Source organism: Podarcis gaigeae (assembly GCF_964106915.1).
Source record: "Podarcis gaigeae genome assembly, chromosome: 8".
NCBI classification, from domain to species: domain Eukaryota; kingdom Metazoa; phylum Chordata; class Lepidosauria; order Squamata; family Lacertidae; genus Podarcis; species Podarcis gaigeae.
In genome coordinates, this window is record NC_139684.1 from 2,208,668 (window position 1) to 2,233,630 (window position 24,963).

Sequence of the window (24,963 nt, forward strand, 5' to 3'; positions counted from 1 at the left end):
TACCAGGCTGCCAACTTGACTAAAATAATTTGGGGGCGAGTAAGCCCTCCCCCCCCCCATAATCAATCACATGACGGGGTGCAAAGACACCATTTTTTTAAAAAAAATAATATTTATTTATTTTCCCTTTATCTTAATAGTTTATCTTAATATATTGTAGCTTTACATTCTCACCTGTTAACAATCCATTTTTACATATCCCTTTGTAACATTAATGCTAAAACCACATAACTTCATTCCAACATCCTTCTAACATTCCTTAATTTTACAGTATTTCTGTAGATAATCTTTAAATTTCTTCCAGTCTTCTTCCACCAACTCTTCTCCCTGGTCCCGGATTCTGCCAGTCATTTCCGCCAATTCCATATAGTCCATCACCTTCATCTGCCATTCTTCCCGGGTGGGTAGATCTTGTGTCTTCCAATACTTTGTGATGAGTATTCTTGCTGCTGTTGTGGCATACTTAAATAAAGTTCTATCCTTCTTTAGCACCAATTGGCCGACCATGCCCAGGAGAAAGGCCTCTGGTTTCTTCAGGAAGGTATATTTAAATACCTTTTTCATTTCATTATAGATCATCTCCCAGAAAGCCTTAATCCTCAGGCACGTCCACCAAAGGTGAAAGAAAGTACCTTCATTTTCTTTACATTTCCAACATTTATTATCGGGCAGATGATAGATTTTTGCAAGCTTGACTGGTGTCATGTACCACCTGTATACCATTTTCATAATATTCTCTCTTAAGGCATTACATGCCGTAAATTTCATACCTGTGGTCCATAACTGTTCCCAGTCAGCCAACATAATGTTATGTCCAACATCTTGTGCCCATTTTATCATAGCAGATTTCACCGTTTCACCCTGAGTGTTCCATTTCAATAGCAAGTTATACATTCTTGATAAAATCTTAGTTTTGGGATCTAACAGTTCTGTTTCCAATTTTGATTTTTCCACCTGAAAGCCAATTTTCTTATCCAAATTGTAAGCCTCCCTTATTTGAAAATAATGAAGCCAATTTCGCACTTTGTTTTTTAGTTTCTCAAAGCTCTGCAATTTCAATTTGTCTCCTTCTTGTTCCAAAATCTCCCAATATTTCGGCCATTTGGCCTCCCTATTGAGCTTTTTCTGGGCCTTCGCTTCCATTTTCAAGTAAGTCTTTGTATCTTATCCAGACATTGAACAATGCTTTCCTGACAATATGGTTTTTAAATGCTTTATGTGCTTTGACCTTATCATACCACAGATATGCATGCCATCCAAATACATTGTTGAAACCTTCTAAATCCAAAATGTCTGTGTTCTCAAGAAGCAGCCATTCTTTCAACCAGCAGAATGCTGCTGATTCATAGTAAAGTTTAAGATCTGGCAGGGCAAATCCACCTCTTTCTTTTGCATCCGTTAATATTTTAAATTTTATTCTAGGCTTCTTGCCCTGCCAGACAAATCTAGAAATATCTCTCTGCCACTTCTTGAAACAGTCCATTTTGTCCAAAATTTGCAGTGTTTGAAACAAAAACAACATTCTTGGCAATACATTCATTTTTATCACAGCAATGCGGCCTAGCAATGAAAGCTTCAGATTTGACCATATTTCTAAATCTTTTTTGACTTCCATCCAACACTTTTCATAGTTGTCTTTAAATAAATTCACATTCTTGGCTGTCATATTAACCCCCAGGTATTTCACTTTCTTAACCAATGTTAGACCTGTCTCCTTCTGAAACCTCTCTCTCTCAATCACTGTTAGATTTTTCTCTAAAACCTTAGTTTTTAACTTATTTAACTTAAATCCACAACCTGACCAAATTCTTGAATCAATTCCAATACTCTTTTAGTACTAGATTCTGGCTCCTGTAATGTCAGCACAGACACCATTTGAATGGCAATGCCCATCAACTTTTGGAGGACCAGCCCAAATATTTGGGGGGGGGGGCAAAGGGACCTCAGGCCCTAAGAGTTGGCTTCTATGGCTTGTGCTTTCATCCATATCCCAATTCATGAAAACCCTTCCATTTATTAATTTCCATCCAGGGTTTAGGTGTGGAGTCTCCCCAGAATCTATAGCAATATATAATACTCCTTCTGCCTCCCTATAATGCACACAAATCCTCACATTGACACCCATGCCATGCATTTAAAGCACAGGGCTTCCCCCCAAGAATCCAGGGCACTGAGTTCCCATGGCATGGGTGTGCCTCCTCTCCTCCTTTCCTTCTTGCCCCAGCTCACTCTCTCTTCCAGCTCTCGGCAGTGCACAGCTGATGGAAGGGGAAGCTGCTCTGGTGCAAGAGCCTTGCTCCGGGCCACCCGTGACAGGCAGCCTGTCAGCTGTCACTGAGCCTGGATGCAAGTCTCCGAAGCCACTGCAGAGCACACTCCCCTTCCCACTGATGCCGCCAGGCCAGTGGCGCACACACGTTCTGACATGCGTGAGCCAGGAGAGTAAGTGAGTCAGGCAGACAGAGGAAAGGGAACATCTAGTGTGAATCAGCAGGAGGGAGGCCGTGGAGCAAGGAACATGAATGGGTTTGGAAGAGGGCCGGGCAAGGTCAGAGGCTGAATGCTGAGTGGGGGAAGGGCAGGGGGAGGGCAGGGGGAGGGTCAGACAGATGAGACAACAAAAAGCAGAAGCCACTTCCTTCTTCAGCATGTGCAGACCAGACGACACCCGGGTGGTGGGGCTGAATGATGAGGTCCTAAGAAGGAAGGAGGACAGAGGCTCTGTGACGACTGCTTTTGCTCCACTGGTGAGAATTTTGAAATAAGTGAGTGCAAACATATGGTACCTGTTGCCCACGGGTTATAACCATGGGTTATATAGCCTCTCAAGTGCTCTTTGTGTTGCTTGTGGATTTTTAGGAAATCCCTGAGAACAGGAAATACAAGTGGATCACACACCTCATCCACCTCTCTGTCTTATTTCAGAACCAAAGTTTCCCATCTCCTCTGCCTAGGATATGCCCATGCATCAGGAGCGTGGCCATCTCTCAGGTGGGAGACAGGAAATATATGAATGGCAGACAGTTGTAGGTGAGCAAGTCATAGTAGCATCAACGTCACATCCAAAGCTGCTGTGTGACCGTGGGCAATGCCAGCAGTGGGTGAACCTTTTCCAGCTTCTGGGAAGCCTTCCAGTGGCCCCTTGCCGGTCCTGGTGCCAGAGAAAGAGTGGGTGGAGCAATTGCACAGTAGGCTGGTTTCTACATACAGACACACTGTCCTCTTTCCATCATCCAAGGAGGAAAGACGCTTTAGCAGAGTTTGAAGACATTTTCCAGTCAGGCAAAAATGCTCAGGGGTTTTTTGGCTGGGTAGAGAAGCAAACTTAGGGTCCCTTGCGCCTTTGGCAAGGAGCTGTATTGGCATCCTCTACCGCCCCCCATCACTTTATCACAATAGCCACATTAGAAATTACATTTTACGTAGCCCAAGTTCTCAAAGCATCCGGAGTGATGGTGAGGGGAGGAGGAAGGTGAAAAGTGGAGCAAGACTGACGGGAAACTTATCCGGCATTTGATCTCACCACGACAGCAGTAGCTCATTGCCAAACACATATGCACCATACACTTCATAGTCCGAGAGGTGATTTTTGTGCCCCCTCCCCGCCTGGGCCTGCCCCCCTCCCAGTGGGGACTGGTTTCACCAACTCCTAGATGCGCCTTTGGCTGGGTAGTTTTGCAAGGGCCAAACAGAGAAACCTAGAGGGCTGCATTTGGCCTTGTGCCCGAGCTCCCCCCCCCCGCACTACACAAATAGATTTTTTTTGGGGGGGGTCTTCTCTTTGGAGTGTGTGTGTGTTTCTGCTCGGTGCATGCCTCCTTCCGTGCCCTTTAAAAGAAGGGCTCTCCTCCTGCAGTGAGGCCCTTTCAGTTCCATGGGAATGGGGATTCAGGTACGTAGCCCGTGTTGGTCTGACGCAATCAAAATAAATTTAAAAATTTAAAAAATTGTCCAGTAGCATCTTAGAGACCAACTAAATTTGTTCTGGGTATAAGCTTTCATGTATCTGAAGATGTGTGCATGCACACGAAAGCTTATACCCAGAACCAACTTATTTGGTCTCTAAGGTGCTACTGGACAATTTTTTAATTTTATTTATTTATTTTGAATGGGAATGGGGAATTTGCAGCCACCAGGGGTACAGGAAATAATCATCTTTGTAGAAACAAATCATTGTGTGGAAGCCCCATGAATTTTTTCCAGATGAAAAGAGGCATTTCCTCCATCTCAATGCCGTGTCCAAAGCAAAGGCCTTTCCCATGAGGCAGAAGTTTGGAGAAGTGCTCAGAGTAAGAGAAGATGAGACAAGCCGGAGCTAGAGGCCACAATCCACCAATGCATTCTCTTGGAGAAGCCCTGCAGAGAAGCGCACGGCTGTGCTCAGAAGCTTTCCCACGTCAGTTTTGAGATGGAAGGAGCTGTCTCAGATGCCGTCAGCTTCCGCCTCCTGCTCAGCTCCTCAGGGAGGTTGCCCTCTCCACTGAAGAGCGTGTGGGCAGGCGTCAAGTGCTTGGACTCACCCAGCAGATGTGAAAGTAGCCAAGAGATCTGGGGATATAATGGCTTTATCAGAGGGAGAAGGAACTTTCTTCACTTCCTGCATCCGTTCTCGGGTTTCAGGAAAGCAGCTTTTTCTCATTGTAGCATAAGCTACGGGGGAGTGGGCATGTTTACCAGACTTGACTTTTCTGGCTTTCATAAGCTTCACCGTGGGGCTATCACTCTTGCACAGAGTGGAGAACACCAGCAATAAACATTCAGGAACTAATGGCTTAGCACAGCTGGGGAAGTTATTAGAGACAGTCGGCTCCGGCTCGGAACCACCCAAGTGGGTAGCAGTGCAGGCTTCCATGAGGATGCAAAGACCGCAGGCAAATTGGAGATGTGTTTTAGTGGTTGTTAAGATTTCGGACAAATATTGTTGCAGATGAGCCTATATTAGGGCTCATCCACACTCCCATTCATCTTGTGCTTTTTAGGCACGGGTCTGAGAGGTTTTTCGTTTGCTCTGTTGCTTTCCTCAGAAACATCCGCTGTTTACTGCTAAACTGTAAAAAAAAGGTGAATTGGGTTTTCTGCAGATTGATGTTTGTTCTGATTCAGTGGGTTTTCCCAGGGAAAGCAGTAGAGCAAACGAAAAGCCGCTTGGACTTGTGCCCAAAAAGCACAAGACAAGCGTAAGTGAACACAGGACAAGTGGGATTGTGGATTATTATTAGTAGCAGTAGTGCCCCAGCCACTCTGGGCAGCTTCCAACACATATAAAAACATAATAGAACTTTAAACATTAAAAAAAAACTTCCCTTGCCTTCAGATGGCTTCTAAAGCCATGAGGCTCCTGCTTCTCTGCGTAGTTCACAACATAAAATTACAAGATGTGTCCAAGTGCAAGCCAAGACATTGATGCAACAAGTGACACACTCCCTGCATCTTCCTTTGGAAGAGCGAGTCATCCCTAGCTGTTAGTGCAGCAAGCAGCTGGAGTCCCAGGACTGGGCAAACAGATATGGGCAATCCTTTGAGTGGGTTGGGTCTGCAAGATTTATTTGTGCCAGGGTTGGCGTCTCCATATCCTTGGAGACAGAGGTGGTGTCAGTGCTCATGCTCAGGGGCACCCTTTGGTCTTTCAGATTTCCGCAGCACAGTGTGTGAGCCCAAAATTTGGCACGTCCATGCCTCTTGCCTTCCATTGTGCATGTGCACTACGTCATGGATGCAGCGTGCAGCAGCACCTCCCTCAGCTTGGCACCCAGTGGGGGGGGGGACCAGTCATGCTGCCCTAAATCTGCCTCTGCTATCCTGATGCCTCCCCAGCATCTGATTTACTTTCAGCCTCCTCCCCAGAAGGAGGAGGCCACTCATTGACAGACGGCGGAGCTGGGGGCCGCTCCACACCAAAAGGTATCTGGCTAGGGTATCTGATGTCACCGGGTGGTCCATCTCCTGGATCCAGCTCTCCATTCCTTGGACTACTGGCCCCTTCCCCAGACCCAATATTGCTAACCTTGCAGCACCAGCTTCCCAGCCAGCCGTCTGCCCAGGAGGCCCACATCTGGCTCCGTCCCTCGTTCATTTCTCCCACTCCTAGCGCTCTTGCGTGTGTGATGCTGCTCTGCCCCCACCCTCCATATCCCTTCCAGATGCACAGCAGTTTGTTGCTGCTCTTGCGCCCCACCCTGCCCCAGCCCAAGAATCTTCCCACCCCAGCAACTAAATTGCTCAGGATATGGCCCAGCCAGGCGTCAGGTAATTGTGAGGTGAAGAGGGAAAAGGGAGGGAGGGAATTTGCCACCCGGCTCCTAAAAGCCGCCGTTTCCCTCCTCCCATCCTACATGGTAATTAGAGGATCTGTTAAGCTGGCGAAGAAGCAAAGGGTGGGGAAGGGGGAGCCCACCAGCTGCAAATGGCTGCAGCAAAGAAAGGCAGTGGTTTGTCTGATGGTAAAGATTTGTTTCCCTCAGGCAATTATGTGCTATGAGGGCTTGAGTCACCCTGAGCAGCCTGCTTGCTTATCTGCTTAGACACCGGAAGGGAAGGGGCCTCAGCGCTCTGGGATTTGGGTGGGGGTCTTCTGGCCTTTCTAGCTGAGGTAGTTAAGCCAAGTGGCGGTGGCGGGGGTGGGGGGGTGGGGGCAGCAGAATGGCGACCACACCTGGCCTTGGGGTGGGGGCAAGGCCTGCTTTCACAAGGCTCTTGTTCCTTCATCCATCAGGCAGGCAGGCAGGCAGGCAGGCAGCAGTTCTGGTTTCTTTTGGGACAAAGGTAACAAATTCTTAGTCCGAGTGAGAGGAGCATATAAACTTGCTGTAATACATACAGATTCTCTGGTCACTTGTGGTTGGTTGTAGCATAGTCCCCCTAACCTTGGCATCAGTGAGGTAGCATGGGGGGCTGCGGCCCCAGGTGTGCCGAGGTGCCTCCAGGACAGGCCCCTCATCGTAGCCAGAGCCACAGGGAGGGAAGCCGAACCCAGCCGGGTCTCTGAGGCCTGGCCCTAGCGCGAGAGAGAGCTGCGGAGACAGCTGCTTCTTGCAATGGCCCACCGCCCCACCAGTCACGGCTCCATTCCCGGGGCAGGCCTGACCTGGAGGAGGAGAGGCAGCAGCAGCAGAAGCAGCAGCAGCAGCAGAGTTGCCGCCTCTCTCCTGCCCTGGCCTGCAGCACCTTGCAAAGCTGTGCAGGACGGCCTGAGTGTGCCCTTGAAGCAGTGGCGAGGGCTGGGCTGGTGCGGCTGCAGTGGGCTCCCTCTGCTTGCCTGCCCTGGCTGGCAGTAGCATATGCTCCGCCGCTGCTCAGCATGTCAAAAACATGCAAGACAATGTACCCACCAACAGGCCACTCAGGGCATCTGTGGGATGCTCTCCCCAGAGAGTCTCGCCTGGCACCTTCATTACATATTTCCAGGCGCCAGGCAATCACGTTTCTCTGTAACCAGGGCCTTGGCTGGGCATTCTGTGACCCTTTCAGTGTTTGTGGGCTATTGGTTTGCTTTGTTTGTTCTTTTGTTATGTTGTGAACCCCCTTGTGATCTTCAGATGAAGGGCATTGTACATATTTAATGAATTAACAAAAAAGAGGGCTAAACCAGAATTCTTTGAGGGGGAGAATGTGCTTTGAAGGTGCTTTGTACAGTGTGTGCACAGCCCAAATTTATTGTGGGAATAGTCCCCCACTGCCAGAAACCTAGGGGCTCTAAATCTGTGGATATCTAACCCCAAAAAGCTACTACCCTCAATAGAGAGAAGTTATGAAAGTTAAACTAACATAGAGCTCATATAAGTTTGTATTGCGGATTTGCGCTTATAAAGGTGCTGACTTCTGCAGCACTCCCCCTCCCCCCCCCCCCAGGCAAGGAGAAGCAAGTGGCAAGGAACACCATCTCCTTCAAGCTTGCTGCTTGAAATGCAGGAGGAGATGCTGCTTATTCACGTTCCAGACCAAAATGCTCCAGATCAGTGAAAGGTTCTGATATTTCTTTCTCACTGGAGAAGGGACAAGGATCTGTTCCTGTGTTCTGCAACTGGACACCTAATGAAATTGGATTCTGGGTGAATCTATGCCTTCATTTGCCCTGAGAAACTTTCCCCTGAGAAAACCCGCAGTTTAGCTCAGAATTGGAACAAACAGCAGGCAGGTTTTTTATGGATTGACATTTGTTCTGATTTAGTGCCAGAGTGGGGTTTTTCAGCAGAAAACAATGGGGCAAAGAGGGAAAAACCCGTGCCTAGAAAGCATGGGACAAGCAGAAAACTGATTTCTAGGCACAGGGCAAGTGGAAGTGTAGATGAGCCCAGAGGTTCCTGTTTAAAAGTGAGCCTACCTCATTTGCACTTTATGAAACAATACATGAACAGAAACACGGCCATCCTTCAGTGAAGTTCTCCAGCCACATAATGTATTCAAAAATTTATATACTGGGGTAAGGTTTGCATTAAAATACATATATTCGTGAAAATAAAATACAAAAATGTATTCGATTAGGGAAAATTGCTTAGCAAAAATGTGCATTTAGGCAAAGTGAATAGATGTCTATATTACAAGAAAAAATGAAGAAACAAGAAATTGAAAGAACCCCAAATAGATACACTCAAACTCTTTTCCTCTTATTAGCAGACAAGATCCCAGATCTTTGGTGCCCAATGCTGAAGGACATCACACAAGCCTTCTACAATTTGGGAGCCTGTACATCTGCCTTGTACCTTCCTGGGCTTGTTCAGCCAGAATTCAGACCTAAAGAAGTAAAGTGAGTTAAGTTTTATTTTTGTGGACCATGCTTGAACTCTTTTTGAACTTCTAAAGAAATTTGGGGAAGGGCCATTGTGGTAGAGCAACTCCCTTGCATGAGGAAGGTCCCATATTCCTTAGCATCTCCAGGTTGGACTGGGAATGTCTTCCTCTCTGAAACTCTGGGGATTTGCTGCCAGTCGGTCGAGACAATACAGACTGCACTGCTAAGATGCATCACATTGTCTGACTTGGTATAAGGCTATTTCCTATATTCATGTAACTTTTCAAGTCATTGGAGCAGCAGCAGCAGCAGCAGCAGCTCTCTTGTCCTTGGAACCAGTAGACACAGCGGACTGGGGCTGCACTGACGCGTCCCTTTTGACGCAGGACCGAGTGAATGGTCTGAGGTGGCTGATGTAAGCTGTAAGCTGGTCTGGGCCTGGCCAGGATCAGAGAAACTTCCTGTAAATCCTTGGGAGATATAAATGTAATATGTGAAAATAAGTAGAGAGGTGAGAAAGCAAGACCATCAGATGAACAAATTGAACCTCCATCCCCATGCTGCTGGTTTGGATGCCTTCGAAACTTGTGGAGGTGATGAGCCCTGGATTTTTGTCTCTGTTTCTAAAGCAATAATGTACAGCTTTGCAGATTGTTTCCTGTGAGACATTCTGACCATGAGACAAGGAATGCTGCAGCAGCAAGCATTTGGCCCTGGGAAGAGGACCAATAGGTTCCTGCTTCAGGACATTTCTGTGCTGCTTGCTGAGCGCAGAAACCTTGGGTGGATGATATAACAAGAAAGTTAAGCCAATTTTAACCTGTCTAATAGTAATGACTCCCAGTCAGAGGACCCTGGGAATTGTACATTCTGTTTGCTATCTTTGAAGAAAGGCAAAGCCTAGAAACAGATGGCTGTTTTTCAGAGTCGGAAGTAATTTGAAACAGGGATCATTGCCTATAGTATGTGCTCATCTTGCTTTTGCTGCTGGTAAACAAGATGTGCTGGATTTTGTATTTTCTAACCTATAGAAACTGTTTAACCAGAGAGGGAAAGTGGGACAAAGAAATACATGTGTATATTATGGGGAGCAATGCCACTGCCAAATGACTTTCAGTTCTTCTTGACCATTGGACTCACTCTTGGTCTCGTCCATTCAATCCGCCAGAGCCTGTCTTCGCATGCAGGGAAAGTCCCTAACTCACCAAGGGTTTGGACCCATCGGCTACCCTTGCCTGGTTTAGGGTTTATGGGGTGTTAGGGGAGGGTAGTACCTTCAGTGGGGGGGGGACATTGTGCTCCTTCAGGGATAGTTTCTCCACCTTTGGTCCCCATCCTGCTCCCAGCTCTCACCTGTGGCTCCTAGAAGCTGTCAGCAGGCGACAGCGGCCACACCCCGGGAAACAGCTTTGACTGGCCGGCTAAACCAGACAGTAGTGTAACGTTTTATGTGATGTTGTCCTTCGTGAGGTATTCTTGCCCAGTTACTACGTCTAGACCAGCCTTTCTCAACTTGGTTCGCTCTAGATATTTTGGACTACATTGCCTATCAGCACCAGTCCAGTGAGCATGAAAAAGGCCTTTCTTTATACAAGCAGATTGGTGTGTGTTGTTGTGGATGGGGTTGGCATTGGGCAAAGCAATGCTGAGTTTGCCTCACTAAGCACCCAGCTTGTTGTTTCGAATCCACACACCCCATGAGCAATGGAGAGCAGCCCAAAGCAGGTTGGCAGTGGAGCAGCAAAGGCAAGTTGGGATGATTCTGGTGTATGGGGAAGAAATAGCACAAGTACTTTGCTGAACTGACTTTCACATTTGAGTTTTAAGCCTTCTCCCTGTTTTATCTGCACATCCATGAGGACTAGAAAAAGAAAGTGTTGGCTTTTTCCAGTCTGATGGATGTACTGGATTCTGCTCTGACCCAGAACAGAAGTTGACATAATGACAGACCTTTGGGTCTGAAAACTAGGGATGGATAAACTTGCAAATTTTGGTTTCTATCACTTTCTCATTTTTCCAATTGTAAATTCAGTCCATCCCATTTTCACATCACTTTGCAATAAATAAATAAATAAATAAATCAAATGAAAATTTGTGCATATTTTTGTGTGCATCTCTCCTAATTATAGTGCATGTTATTTTTGCCAATATGTGCATTTTGTGCACACTTTCTCTTATATAAGGGGAGTTTTTGTACACATTTTTGGGTTGGAGAACTGCATTGCACAATTCAGAGTGAATTTAGGAGGACAGGTGTGTTTTGATTTGTGTAACACAATTCCTGTCATTCCCAACAATTGACCATTGTGATGTGAATTCAAGTCCAAGAACTTGTCAGGGGCCCATGCTCCTCAGCTGCTATTGTCGTGGCGCCTTGTAGGTGTAGTTCTAGGACTCTCAGTCTCACCTCCGTGTTACTGGATGTTTCCAATGCGGCAGCAGCATGACTTCAACACCCCCGCTCATCCGTGAAGTGCTCCCCTGAGACCAGACTAGATAGTGAGCCCGCCGTATTGTCTCCGCCTCCATTGCCAAGGATGCAACAGCAACTGGGCTGAGCAGACCCAGCCTCCTCCCAGGAGCGTTCTCTTTATTGCCCAGTCCCAGGCCTTGGGATGACCACCATGCCCACCCAGCTCAGAGGGCAGGTCAAGTGTTGGGACAACGCCGTCTTAGCTTATGCCTAGCTGTGTACCTTAGAACCCTGCTGTGACACCCTGAGCCCAGCATTGACTCAGTACGGCTGTTAGTGCCTGAGAGCTGAAATTAAGAACTGAGAGGGACTGAGAAGGCTCCATGTGTGGGACGCCCAGAGCTGCAATAAGGAGATGGCTGGAGGCCAGGACCAGCATCGGCAGGGCTGGGGGGGGGGGTCTTTCCCGGCATCTGCTGCCACCTGGTCCCAGCTGGCACCTCTCAGTCCTTCACTTTTATGAGCCACCAGTTCCTGAACATAGTTTGAACCAGAGCAGGTTATAAATCCTGGTGGTGAGCCGCAGGGAGAGGATCCTGGTATAAATCTTCCTCTTTTAACTCACCTCTTCCAGTTTCCAAAGTCTGGCAGGGGGAAGGAAACAAAAGCAGTTATCCATCTAAATAACACCCCCTCCCTCTATTCTGTTCGCCCACATCAGGCCTGTAATTAACAGGCCGGGAAGCAAAGAAGCAAGTAAATGATTGGAGTCTGGAAAGAGAAGATAGCCAGGTTCATAAAGGCAGCCACAAAGCCAGGGTGGGGAGGAGAAACAGAGGGCTTGCGGGTGCTGGAAAGCTGTGCTGAGCAACCACGTTGCAAGGTGGGCCAGATGTTTCAGGCCTTGTCACATGCAACCACGCTAGGAGGGAAGTTTGCTGCCCAGATTGAGTGCAGGCCCAGCTGTAGCCCAGGGCCCTTCCCAGGAGAGGGTGCGCTTGGTGGCTCACGAGTCGACGAGCTAGGTCCCCTTTCTAAAAGGCTGAAGGGAGGCAAATAGCCCTTTTGCCAAGAGAGGGACCTTCCAGGCGGCATCCTGATTTGCTTGCACCTTGCTTACATCGTGGTTAGATGATAGCAGATAGCTACTTATTTATTTTAATGTTTATAATCTACACTTTCATATCTAAATATCACAAGGTGCGTTACCAACTAAAAGCACAGTATTGCAGTAAAACAAGTTAGAAATGTCAAGCACATCAGTAAAAGCTGGTGGAGCTTTTGTTCTTTACAGGCCAGTTACATGAGGTGTCTTCAACCTTTTCAGACCCAGGACCCACTTATTTATTTATTTATTTATTTATTTATTTATTTGGTTTTATAAACAAGAATAACGTTATACAAATAAGTATACCAAGTTTTCTCATGTCATTTGTATATCACTAAAATAGCATATTAATGTGGGAAAATATTTACAACATATGTTTCATTATTAGTGGTCAATGTATAGGTTCTTGGTTCATGAATGGCTTTAAACAATTAGGGAGAAAAAAGGGGGAGGGGGAGGGGAATGGTGAGTGGGGTGGGGTCAGGTGGTTATGCTTCTGTTCTTCTACTTAGTGGGGGGGGGGGTTGTGTCAGCGTCACTTGTATGAGTTCTCTTACTATTCATTTGCTGTGTTTCCTTGGTGGTGAGAAAGGTTGCGGGGGGCTTAGGGTGTGGTTGGTTGTCTTTGGTTGGCTGTAGTGAGAATTGTTTTTATGTGTGAGAGGAGTGTGAGTATGTATTTTTGAATCAGTTTAGCCCGACTGATTCGTATGCTGCCGGCGGATACTTGTCATTGTCTTGTTGGGCTGTGTACGTGATAAAGGGGAACCATACCAGGGTGAAGGCGTCGTCTTCTATTTGTCCCTGGGTAAATTTCAGTTTGTTGGCTAGTTTTCTAATAAGGCCGTTTCTAATAAGGCCGTTTTCTAATAAGGCCATAAGTAGGTGGGTTATGAGCTCTTTATAGTGTGAGTGGGCATTATTATCTTGGAAAGCGTTTAGTAGGGCCAGTTCTGGGGTGACTTCTAATACTTGTTTAGTTATCTAATACTTGTTTAGTTTAGTTATTTTGCATATTTCTTGTATGATTGCCCTCCAGAAGAGTTGGATTTTAAGACATTCCCATCACATGTGAAGGTATGTGCCTGTGGAGGTGCATCCTCTCCAGCATTTTGGTGAGGTTCCTGGGCGTATTAGCACTAGTTTCCATGGTGTTAGGTACTACTTGTAAGTGCGTATCAGAGTGGGTTCTTTTCTTTTCACTGATAAGTGACTTCTTTTTGCTGTTATGGATTTAAAGAGGGGTTTAGACCACATCCTGTTCCACTGGGTGGGGTAATCTAATGACCTATATTGTCCTCCCATTGCTTTTTGATTACATCTAGTGGGGTTTTGGAGCAGTATTTTGTATATTGTGGATATCATCCCTTTGCCATGTCTCTTTGTTGTTAGGAGGAGGTTTTTGAAGGTTGTCAAGAGCCTAGTTGCTCCTGACTTTACTACTGAGTTATTTAAAGAGGGCATGTAATTTGGTAGTGTGTTAGCCTAGTTTGTCTTGTATTTCTTGTGTTGATATGGGTTTGTTGTTTTTGTAGAAGTCTGCTAGGCGGTATAAGCCTTTGGCTTGGCAGGTTTATATCCGGAGGTTTTGTGCTGCGTGGTGGAATAGTGGGTCCCAGGACCCACTTTTAATCCAAACATGCATTGGAGAACCCATTTCCTAATCTTTCTTACTCATTAGTCAGTACTGACCCACCAGCGGAAGACCAATGAGTTATACAACATAATTCATCCTGATTTGCTTGCAGGGTATATTTCCACAGCTTCCTCATCAATCCTAAACTTTTCAATGCATTTCTCTGTCACTTCAAAAGGTTAAAACTTTTTTAAAAAGTGAATTTGTTGTTTAAGGATCCTTTAATCACCTTTACACATAACAGCTGTCTCCTATTTGCCACATTCTTCTTATAGTGTCTTATGTGAGATCATTTGGACTTTTCACACCCCAGGGTTGCCCCCTGGCACAGAAACAGAAATTCAGGAAATAGCACCCAAGGAATAGGGCCACAGGATTGGACTGAGACATTTTGGCACTTGAGATTTTTTAAAAATCCAAGTTTTGTGCGAGTCCCACCGAGAGGCCCTTGCTTAGTTCCACTTCATTTCCGGGGGCTTGTTTAGGAGGACCTTGCGGGGCATTGCAGCCTGGGAGGGGCGAATCTGTCAATTTCTCTCCGTTGCTCCTTTTTACTGTTTGTGATCCATATTTCTTCATCAGTTTCTGATTTGCCATTTTTAAAAAGTCCTAATGAATATTCATCAGCAATTTAGAACAAATTTATCCTAATGTGCATATTTTTGTGTGCAGTTTTGACTAATCCATACATTTTTGCAAAGCATTGTTCTATGTTATTTTCACTCATATATTTATTTTATTTATTTCATAAAATTTATGTAACACTTGCTTTTAGAAAAAAAACACCCTCAGAAAGCTGTTTACAAAAAGAATCAAGCAATAAAATTATCAATAAAAAACATTTAAGACAGCTGTTTAAAACATTCAAAATAATTAAAAACACATTAGGTAGACCTGCCTAAAGAAACATTAGGTAGACCTGCCTAAAGAAAAATGTTTTGAGCAGGTGGCAAATGGAGCCTGCCTGGCGTCACTAGGCAGGGAGTTCCAGAGTGTGGGAGCTGTCACACTCAAAGACTGTATTCTTACAAATGCAGAATGAGTTTTAGGACTGGGTTTGTGCCAGCTCCGCAGATCAACGAGGGCAAGTGGATATATACTGGGGTAAAGCCGTCTTGCAGGTGAACTGGTCCCAAACTGTGAAGGGCACACTTGCCCCTTGTGCACACGTTTTTGCAGCATCACAGCATTGGGAGAAATGCAAATGTCAAAGGACAGCTGTGTTTCAGTCAGTGTTAGAAACGGAGATATGAAAGCTAGGAGCTAAAAGGCACCTTAAATCAATGTTATGGACTCAACAACAGAATGTCTAGGCACGATACAACAAGAATACAAAACTGGAAGTGAATGAACTGCAGCTAAAATATTATGTTCATTTTCACATGATCTAGTCCTTACCCTGCACCCCCCCACCTAATATTCTTCTCCAATCTTCAGAGAGTAGCTGGAAGTGGGGAGGCAGAAAAGGGTCCTCCTTTCCTTCCACTCTGCAGTTTTAATCTGAAATCTTAGGCGCAGTACTGTACCCAGAGCTCAGAAACTACTTGTGCTAACGAAATTCCCTGTCACAAAATGTGCCTAGAACAATGGGAGTTTCAAAGACTGGTTTCAGTTCACATATTGTTTGGGAAAGTGCAAATTAGGTATTTTCACATCACAGTGGAATTCAAACTGTCCTGAATTTCTCTTCCCCCCACCCCTCAGTTCCTAATGGTGCCCCCAGGGAGTTCTGCTACTCTGAGAAGCAGGCAAAATCCGTCATCTCAGGTGATGACTTCACCTTTGCCTAACGCTTGCCATGTGCCTCTGAAGCTTGACATCAGCCCAGACGCTGGTCCTTCCATCTCTGGGCAGTGGAGGAGTAGCAGGGCATTTGGACAGGGCCGACTCTGCCATTAGTCTTGGGTGGCAGGCGCTGGGAGGGCAGCCGTGGCAGCCCCATGGCTGTGCTCGTTTTGTGTGTGAGAGAGAGACCAGAGCTATGTATGCTATGCGCCTGTTCTGCACTCTGATAACTGGCCTGGGGGGAGGGCCAAGCCACAAAACAATATAGGGTAATGATGCTGCCCTCAGATGTGATAGAGAACACTATTGCATTCAAATATAATGAAATAAGATTCAACTGCCAGGCCAGCTGGCTTCTGTACATAGAACATCGGGGTCTCCATCTTGTCCTTCGCCTCAAGCAGCAACACTGACTTGCTCCAGCCCAGCTCTTAAAAGTGACTGAGAATCTGAGGCCACATTTTCCACTGTTCAGTAGGAAGAATTTCTGTTCTCGGCAAGCTGTTTTCCCCATCATCCTTTTCCCTCTGATTGCTTTTGTGTGTGTCCTTGATAACCTATTGAGTGCATAATTCCCCCCTTTGAACGAGACGTCTTGTGACCCTTTCCAAACCCTTGACCTTGGGCCCAGTGGTAGCCTCTCTGCTCCATTCTCTCAAACTGGGGGAGATTAAAGCCTCTGCGCAGAGCCAGGTGTAACTTCCACTGCCTGGCAGTCAAGAGGCTTCCCACCCACGGGATTAACAGGCGGCTTTGCTTTGTTAAGGCTCTATTGTTGCCAGCGCCTGGGCAGGCTGCCAGGTCCCCTCCTGCTGCGTTTGGCCTTTGTGATTTGCTCTGCCCCAATCCTCCTCCTCCTCCACCATCACCTGATCACTTTGCACCTGAGCAAGAGTGAATTGAGCTGTTTTTACATGGCAGCCAAGGGCTCATGCCATGTCTTATTCTCCCCTTTGCTCCTTTAGCTCTTGATAGCTCTGGGAGGGGAGAATCTAGCAGCTGTCACGGGGCCTTAGCTGAGCTTCTGGAGAACGGCAATCCCATGGCTGAATGAGCATAACACACAAGGCTCTGATTCGCTTCACACCTTTCCACTTATTTACATGAGCAGAGATAGCTGAGGTCCTTTCAAAGGCTGTAGCAACATAACATTTACCTCTGTGGGAATGTGTGTGTTTGTTTGCTTTTAAGCAATTTGAGCAGAGGATGCGTGGGGAACACGTTGCTCTGGAATGGAAAATCCAACAGCCTAGGAAGCATTCATGGGGTTCGTCCGTTTGTTGAATGGTTTATATTGCTGTTTTTGATATAGTTTTTTTGCTTGCATTTGGTTTCTATAGAAAGAAAAATGGGGAAATAAATATTAAACTGAAATGAAAAATCCTGTTTTGTTATCATGAGGGACTGGCAAAATACTGTGTTCTCTTAAAAGATTTGACTGACTCACTGCATACCTGAAAAATCAAGTTTGAGGCTGCAATCCTAACTACCTTTCCCTTTTTGTAAGTAGACATTGTTAGGATTAATAATAATAATAATAATAATAACTGCTCAGAGCGGCTAACATCAGTAAAATTACAATAAAAACATAATAGGAAAAAACCAATTTAAAATACAGGTTAAAATGCAATTTAAAATGCAGCCTCATTTTAAAAGTAGCCAATAGATCAAAGCCTAAGGGGAGGGAAACATAAGGGTCAGTCTGAGTCCAAACCAAAGGCCAGGTGGAACAGCTCTGTCTTGCAGGCCCTGTGGAAAGATGTCAAGTCCCGCAGGGTCCTAGTCACTTGTGACAGAGCGTTCCACCAAGTTGGGGCCATTGCTGAAAAGGCCCTGGCCCTAGTCGAGACCAATCTAACCACCTTGCGACTTGGGACCTCCAAAGTGTTGTCATTTGTGGCCTTAAGGTCCTCTGTGGGGCATACCAGGAGAGGCGGTCCCGTAGGTACGTGGGTCCTAGGCCATATAGGGCTTTAAAGGTCAAAACCAGCACCTTACACCTGACCCTGTGCTCCACTGGGAAACCAGCGCAGTTGGTAAAGCACTGGATGAATGTTATCCCGCAGCAAGGACCCCATAAGGAGCCTTGCCACGGCGTTCTGCACCCGCTAGAGCTTCTGGGTCAGCTTCAAGGGCAGCCCCACATAGAGCGAGTTACAATAATCAAGCCTGGAGGTGACCGTCGCATGGATCACTGTGGCCAGATCAGGGCGAGAAAGGTAAGGGACCAACTGCTTGATACGGCAGAGATGAAAAAATGCCACCTTTGTTGTGGCTGCAACCTGCGCCTCCATGGAAAGGGTGGCGTCAAAGGTTACGCCCAGGCTCTTGACAGAAGGCGCTGGCACTAATTGAGCCCCCGCAAGAGATGGGAGTTGGCCCCCCAACCCCATGTCTTCCTGACCCAGTCAGAGGACCTCTGTCTTCAAAGGGTTTAACTTCAACCGGCTCCCACCCAGCCATCCAGCCACAGCTTCCAAGCATCTGGTCAGTGTGTCTGGGGCCGAGTCAGGATGGCCATCCATCAACAGATAGAGTTGGGTGTCATCAGCATATTGATGACAACCCAGACCAAAACTCCGAAAAGTCTGGGCAAGGGGGCGCATAAAGATATTGAATAGCATTGGGGAAAGGATTGCGCCCTGTGGGACTCCACACACCAAGGAGTGGTGCGGCAACAACTCCCTCCCTAGAGCCACCCTCTGTCCCCAACCTGAGATAAAGGAGCACAGCCATTGTCGGACTGTGCCCTGAATCCCCATGTCGGCAAGGCGGTGGTCCAAAAGATCATGATTGACCATGTCAAAGGCTGCCGACAGATCTAAGAGAATCAGCAGTCCCAACCCGCCTCAATCCAGCTGTCTACGGAGATCATCTGTTAGGGCGACCAAAGACATCTCGGTCCCATAACCAGGGTGAAAGCCGGACTGAAATGGATCCAGAGCCGATGTCTCATCCACAAACCTGCCAAGCTGTTTGGCAACTGCTCTCTCAATTACCTTACCCAGGTACAGAAGAATCGAAACTGGGTGGTAATTGGATAGATCTAAAGGATCTAGAGATGTTTTCTTTAAGAGCAGATGCACCACTGCTTCCTTCAACTCCCCTGGGAATGTCCCTATGCCAAGTATTAAAAGAACTGGCAGATGTGATCTCAGAACCACTGGCAGTCATCTTTGAGAATTCCTAGAGAACAGGCGAAGTCCCGGCAGACTGGAGGAGGGCAAATGTTGTCCCTATTTTCAAAAAGGGGAAAAGAGAGGACCCAAATAATTACCGCCCAGTCAGTCTGACATCAATACCAGGGAAGATTCTGGAGCAGATCATTAAGCAAACAGTCTGTGAGCACCTAGAAAGGAATGCTGTGATCACCAATAGTCAGCATGGATTTATGAAAAATAAGTCATGTCAGACTAACCTGATCTCGTTTTTTTGACAGAATTACAAGCCTGGTAGATGAAGGGCACGCAGTGGATGTAGCCTACCTTGATTTCAGCAAGGCATTTGACAAGGTGCCCCATGATATTCTTGTAAAGAAGCTGGTAAAATGCGGTCTTGACTATGCTACCACTCAGTGGATTTGTAACTGGCTGACTGACCAAACCCAAAGGGTGCTCATCAATGGTTCCTCTTCATCCTGGAGAAGAGTGACTAGTGGGGTGCCACAGGGTTCTGTCTTGGGCCCGGTCTTATTCAACATCTTTATCAACGACTTGGATGATGGACTCAAGGGCATCCTGATCAAATTTGCAGATGACACCAAACTGGGAGGGGTGGCTAACACCCCAGAGGACAGGATCACACCTCAAAACGAACTTGACAGATTAGAGAACTGGGCCAAAACACACAAGATGAATTTTAACAAGGAGAAATGTAAAGTATTGCACTTGGGCAAAAAAAATGAGAGGCACAAATACAAGATGGGTGACACCTGGCTTGAGAGCAGTACATGTGAAAAGGATCTAGGAGTCTTGGTTGACCACAAACTTGACATGAGCCAACAGTGTGACGCGGCAGCTAAAAAAGCCAATGCAATTCTGGGCTGCATCAATAGGAGTATAGCATCTAGATCAAGGGAAGTAATAGTGCCACTGTATTCTGCTCTGGTCAGACCTCACCTGGAGTACTGTGTCCAGTTCTGGGCACCACAGTTCAAGAAGGACACTGACAAACTGGAACGTGTCCAGAGGAGGGCAACCAAAATGGTCAAAGGCCTGGAAACGATGCCTTATGAGGAACGGCTAAGGGAGCTGGGCATGTTTAGCCTGGAGAAGAGGAGGTTAAGGGGTGATATGATAGTCATGTTCGAATATATAAAAGGATGTCACATAGAGGAGGGAGAAAGGTTGTTTTCTGCTGCTCCAGAGAAGCGGACACAGAGCAATGGATCCAAACTACAAGAAAGAAGATTCCACCTAAACATTAGGAAGAACTTCCTGACAGTAAGAGCTGCTCGACAGTGGAATTTGCTGCCAAGGAGTGTGGTGGAGTCTCCTTCTTTGGAGGTCTTTAAGCAGAGGCTTGACAACCATATGTCAGGAGTGCTCTGATGGCGTTTCCTGCTTGGCAGGGGGTTGGACTCGATGGCCCTTGTGGTCTCTTCCAACTCTATGATTCTAAGGGACTGATTGATGATATCACCCAGGGAGACCCGCACCTCGTCTGGACACGCTCTAATCAGCCAGGATGGGCACGGGTCAAGGGGGCAAGTGGTAGGCCTTCCAGCTCGGAGGAATCTGTCCTCATTGGCAGGGAGTATCCGGTCGAAATGGTCCAATACTGGACCCGAGGACAGTCAAGGGGCCTCCAGTTCTGTTACTGTATCCAAATTGGCAGGGATGTCATGGCGGAGCAGCAAAACTTTCTCTGCAAAAAAGCTCGCAAATTATGCTGTTAGCCACTAAAAATCCAGTGTGGAGTTTCATAACCTGCAACTTGCAATCCATTCTCCCTTGTGTCAAGGGCTGGATGATGTCATGAATGCTGTGATGAAACAGAGACGTCTTCCCAGTTATGGTTGGCAGAGTAGCTAAATTGCAGCTAGGAAGCCAAATCTTGAAATTTTATTTCCTGAAATTAGAATAGAACAGTGTCCAAACACTTGTTAAACTATTCAAAAGCTATTACCTGTATAACATATAGCTAAAGAAGATATATGCAAAATATTTACCTTCACATGCTTATCCAAGCATGGGCTTGGTTTTTCTTAGTTGAAGATTACAGCTTCTTCCTTAAACATTCAAACAAGTGGTGTCTTTCTCTCTTTCCAGTCCTTGCTCTCAGCCTTCTGCACATGACCCGCCTTGGCCATGCAGCTCCTTCTGAGAGGTTTCCCCATTCTCCTTCCTGCTTCTTTGGGAGAACATCAACTTCTGTGCATCAACTTCACATGCATTCATCCAGAAACATGAGCACTCCTCTCCTCTATTGCATCGAGAGGGAGAATTCTCTAACACGGTCTCTTCTTCTGTGTTCATGGAGATGCCACCATTACAGCCAAGTCACTCACCCACAAAACAAAATGGATAATGAGATACCTCCCATGTGACTTAGAGTTAACCAATCACACAAGAGTTGCTGGGGAACATTCCAGAATTAGATGCACAGAGTATGCATAAGAAACACTGTGCAGCCCCAGTTATATTGTCACTGTGTGAATGTGGCTGGTGCAGACAGGAAAGTGGAGGGCCATTTTTATGTCAAATTTGCAAAATTCCCTGTTATTACATACCCTCCAACATTTCTCCGATGAAAATAGGGAAGTCCAGTTCCATAATGATAATTTGGCTATGGCATAGGCAGACAGATTCTACCTTTCAGCCAAAGTTGAGTTTAGATTCGTATTGCCTACACATTTAAGCCTCGTGTGAAAATGCCTGTGCTTTGGAATAAAGAAAGAGTTAAAGATGGTGTGTTCCCCCTCCAAGGAAATTCAAGAACAGTGCTTGTTTTTATGAGATTTCTCATCAACAGGATGGTAAGAGTTAAAAATGTGGTATTAAGAAACGAGAGAACTTTCTTTCATCCTGATTAAATTATACAGTCTTCAATGTAGGTCAGACTTTTGAGCTAAAAACCTTCTAATAATAAAAAGAGGCATTTTTAAAAATCACTTTTGGTTATGAAGAAGAGGAAGAAATAAATTAAAGAGAATAAAAGGCGGGTGGAATCAGAGCTGCCGTCTGATCCTGCATGTTCAGTTTCAGCCCAGAGCAATCTGAGATGGCTGAGAAATTGAGCCTTGAAATTGAAGGTTTCTAATGGGAACGAAGGGTGGGGGCTGAGAAGTGAGGTCCCCCCCAAGTTAGATTTGCTGAGCAGAAATCTGGAGCAGAGTGTGAAATCGCCTTTTGCTCCATGTTGCCATGATGAAAGTGTGTGTTGGAAGCCCTCCACTCCCTGAGTTAGGATGAAGTTATTTCTCAAAACAGCAGCTGGCAACATGCCAGACTCAAGTGGTTTCGTGTGGGGAGGGGAGGGGGGGAGACTCTGAAAAAGCACAATTATTCCAGCTCTGTCCAGCTGAGTTTACTCAGTCCCAACGGAAAGAAAGATTTGCAACCAGTGCTTTTTTGTGACAGTCCTCACTGGTATGGAGAATAGTCACCTCTTTTTTTTTCTTCTTTTTTTTTTGCTGTCCAAGACCATTTTGTGTTGACACCTGCAGCACTTTTATCAAGTTATTGGTAGTGGCACCCAATTTGTTACCAAAAAAATGGGGTGTTGGGGGACGGGCAGTACCTCTGGTATGGGACACATCATGCTCCTCTTGGGGTAGTTCTTCCACCTTTGGTCCACACCCTGCGCTCAGCAATCACCTTTGGAAACTATTTTCAGATTGTTCCCATGCTTAATGGTTGCAAACTGTACTGGTGAATGATCATTTTTTTAGACTAGAAAAGATAAAGAATGATCTATGGTCACCAATGTCCCAAGATCAGTTTTCTCATCAAAGCATTCTCTGCATAGAGAATGGTAAACTGTGACTTATGGATTTTAATGATATAATTGATGTTTGCATCCAAAAGAGATTGAAAGAAACTGCTCTGTATATAGTGTAATGTTATAATAATGTACCTATGATTCTCCTATGAATGTTCTGTGTTAATGTGTTCATTAATCTCATACTTTTGTAAACTTATTAAAGTTTATACATTTATAAACAATCTTTTTATCCATGCTAAAATTTAAACAATGATCTGCTTTCATTGCGTGGATAAATAAGAGCGTGAGGTTTCATTTCTCGTGATCAGATGCTGCTCAGTTTGGCATTCCCAAGGTCTTCAGCCTCGGGACTCCAGGCCTGGTGCTAGAGCATCCAGGGTTGCCCTTGGTCTCCCTCTGCTGACCTCCTCCTTGTTCCTCTTGCCTCAAGGGTTTCTGAGCACCTTCCTGGCTCCGCAGACACCGAGAGCAAGAGCCTTCCCGAGGGAGCGTCTTGGCAGCTCACCTTGACATCAGTGCTTGGAGATATATTTAAGGTAAGCGTCAAGCAAAACACCCGGTGCATCCAGACATAGCTACTCCCAGCTGTCGACCCAGCATGAAAACATGCCCACTGCATTTTGGGCACATGTCCCAATCTCTTCCTCCAGACTGAATTTAGGAGAAGCCTGTTTTTCCAGTCTGCAATGGAAACTGGATTTGTACAGGGTGGGTTGGCAGGCCCTGGTGCCAGCACTCTTCTCAGAGCAGTTTTTCAGGGGTTTAAAAAGCTGTTTGGTTTTTTTAAAAAAACAAACAAACCACCAAAGAAGAGTTTCATGCAGGGTACTCACAGAGGGGGGACGGGGGATTAAACAAACAGCTTGTCTGAATCATGGGGAGACAGGCGCAGTGGAAGAGGTGGTCATGATTTGATTTGAAGGCTGTACATGTGAGGGTGAAGGAACACAACTCACTGGCAGCATCAAAACCTACACCTGCGCCTGTGTCTGTACATATGCAGCCACCATTTTCTGGCTGAGACACAGACAGTGAGGAAGGGGTTTAGGTTATCTAAAGCAGGTTCTGGAAACTAACATTACACATGATCTGCTGGGAGGCCCAGAATGTGATGGGTTCCAGAAAGCCTTTTTTGTCAAAGACAAGCCATGTGACTGCCCCAGATTCTGGATGAGGAGGCCCTATTTAATAGCAAAGACCCAAAGCCTAGGTGCCCTCAACATGTTTTGGAGTGCAACTCCTGTCAGCCCTGACCATTGGCTGGAGCTGATGGGCATTGTAGTCCAAAACATCTGGAGGGCACCAGGTTGGGGAAGACTGAGCTAGGCCTGGAAATAAGGTTTTGACTGGCATTTACTGTATTTGCACAATCTGGTTCTGATGTTAGCTAATCTGGTTTCATTCACCCTGTGTGTGGATTAGCTCCTCTTGCCTCCCTGCAACTGCCTGCTCCTCTGCCTTCCATCCTCCTAATCCGCTGTTTGTCACACACCAGAATCATCTCTGTGGCGGCTAATTGTGATGCCCCTACCCAGGGGATTAGGATTTCCAAGTGGTGATGGGGGAAAGCACTGCTGAAACCATCACAACCTTAAAGTGTCAGAGCTATGTTACACAGAAGCATTCCTGGTGTGACAGCGTGAGCCCAGAAATCTGATGCGCCAAGAAAAATGCTTGCAGCAAGGACCAATTTTCCGTGCTTTGTGTGACATACTGCTCAGAAACAGGGCTTGGTTAAAAACTTTTAAAAGTGAGCTGCTGAATCAAATGCAAGGGCTGTGAAGCAGGGTGACATTCCATGGACGCAGTTTTTCTTGTTGCTATGAAACTGTGACAGCAGCGCAGTTACATTTGCAGAAAACTGCAACTGATGTGCTAGGTTTCTTTTGCAGGGGGGTGGATAACGTTTTTCCAGGGACAAAGATGTAGTTTGATAGCTAGGGGGAACATAACACCTTGCAACAGAAGCACCATCTTCAGGGAAAGGCACCACTCCTCTACACCATCAAAGGCTCTGGTTGTTGGAATTATGATAAATTATGCAAAACAAGCTGGTATGTGTGGGTTTTCATTTAGATTGGGAATTTGAGCATGCTTTTGTGCAGAGTTTTAGGACTTGCTTGGCTGCAGAGCATCCATATTCTGTCTCCTGCAACAGACAAGCAGTCATGCCGGGGCACAAAGAGCCTGCCCCTTCCTGGGGGCTCTAAATGGAAAGCTGCACAGAAACCGCTCTTCCTTTAGTCTGGCCTTGTGGAGGTGAAAATGGGTGAATAACTGGCATGGCCAATGCTGACACTTAGCTAAGCCAGACAGCTGCTTGTTTGAAGATCCTATGGGACAAACCC

The 24,963-nt window shown here is 46.2% G+C and overlaps 1 protein-coding gene across 8 annotated transcripts in view; it reads left to right on the top strand.

Moving 5' to 3' along the window:
- Positions 1 to 24,963, top strand: part of FAM178B (family with sequence similarity 178 member B) — a 178,660-nt gene that overhangs the window by 60,230 nt on the left and 93,467 nt on the right. For 6 of the 8 annotated variants that reach the window (XR_014567558.1, XM_083753207.1, XM_083753206.1 and 3 more), the window contains 2 exons: positions 8,611 to 8,743; positions 23,046 to 23,151. Coding sequence is in view for 7 of the 8 variants with exons in the window: in XM_083753207.1 (XP_083609333.1) it covers positions 8,611 to 8,743; positions 23,046 to 23,151 (239 nt within the window). In the remaining variant the exon portion in view is untranslated. The remainder of the gene's footprint in view (positions 1 to 8,610; positions 8,744 to 23,045; positions 23,152 to 24,963) is intronic. The other 2 variants (XM_083753205.1, XM_083753203.1) reach the window with 1 other exon arrangement.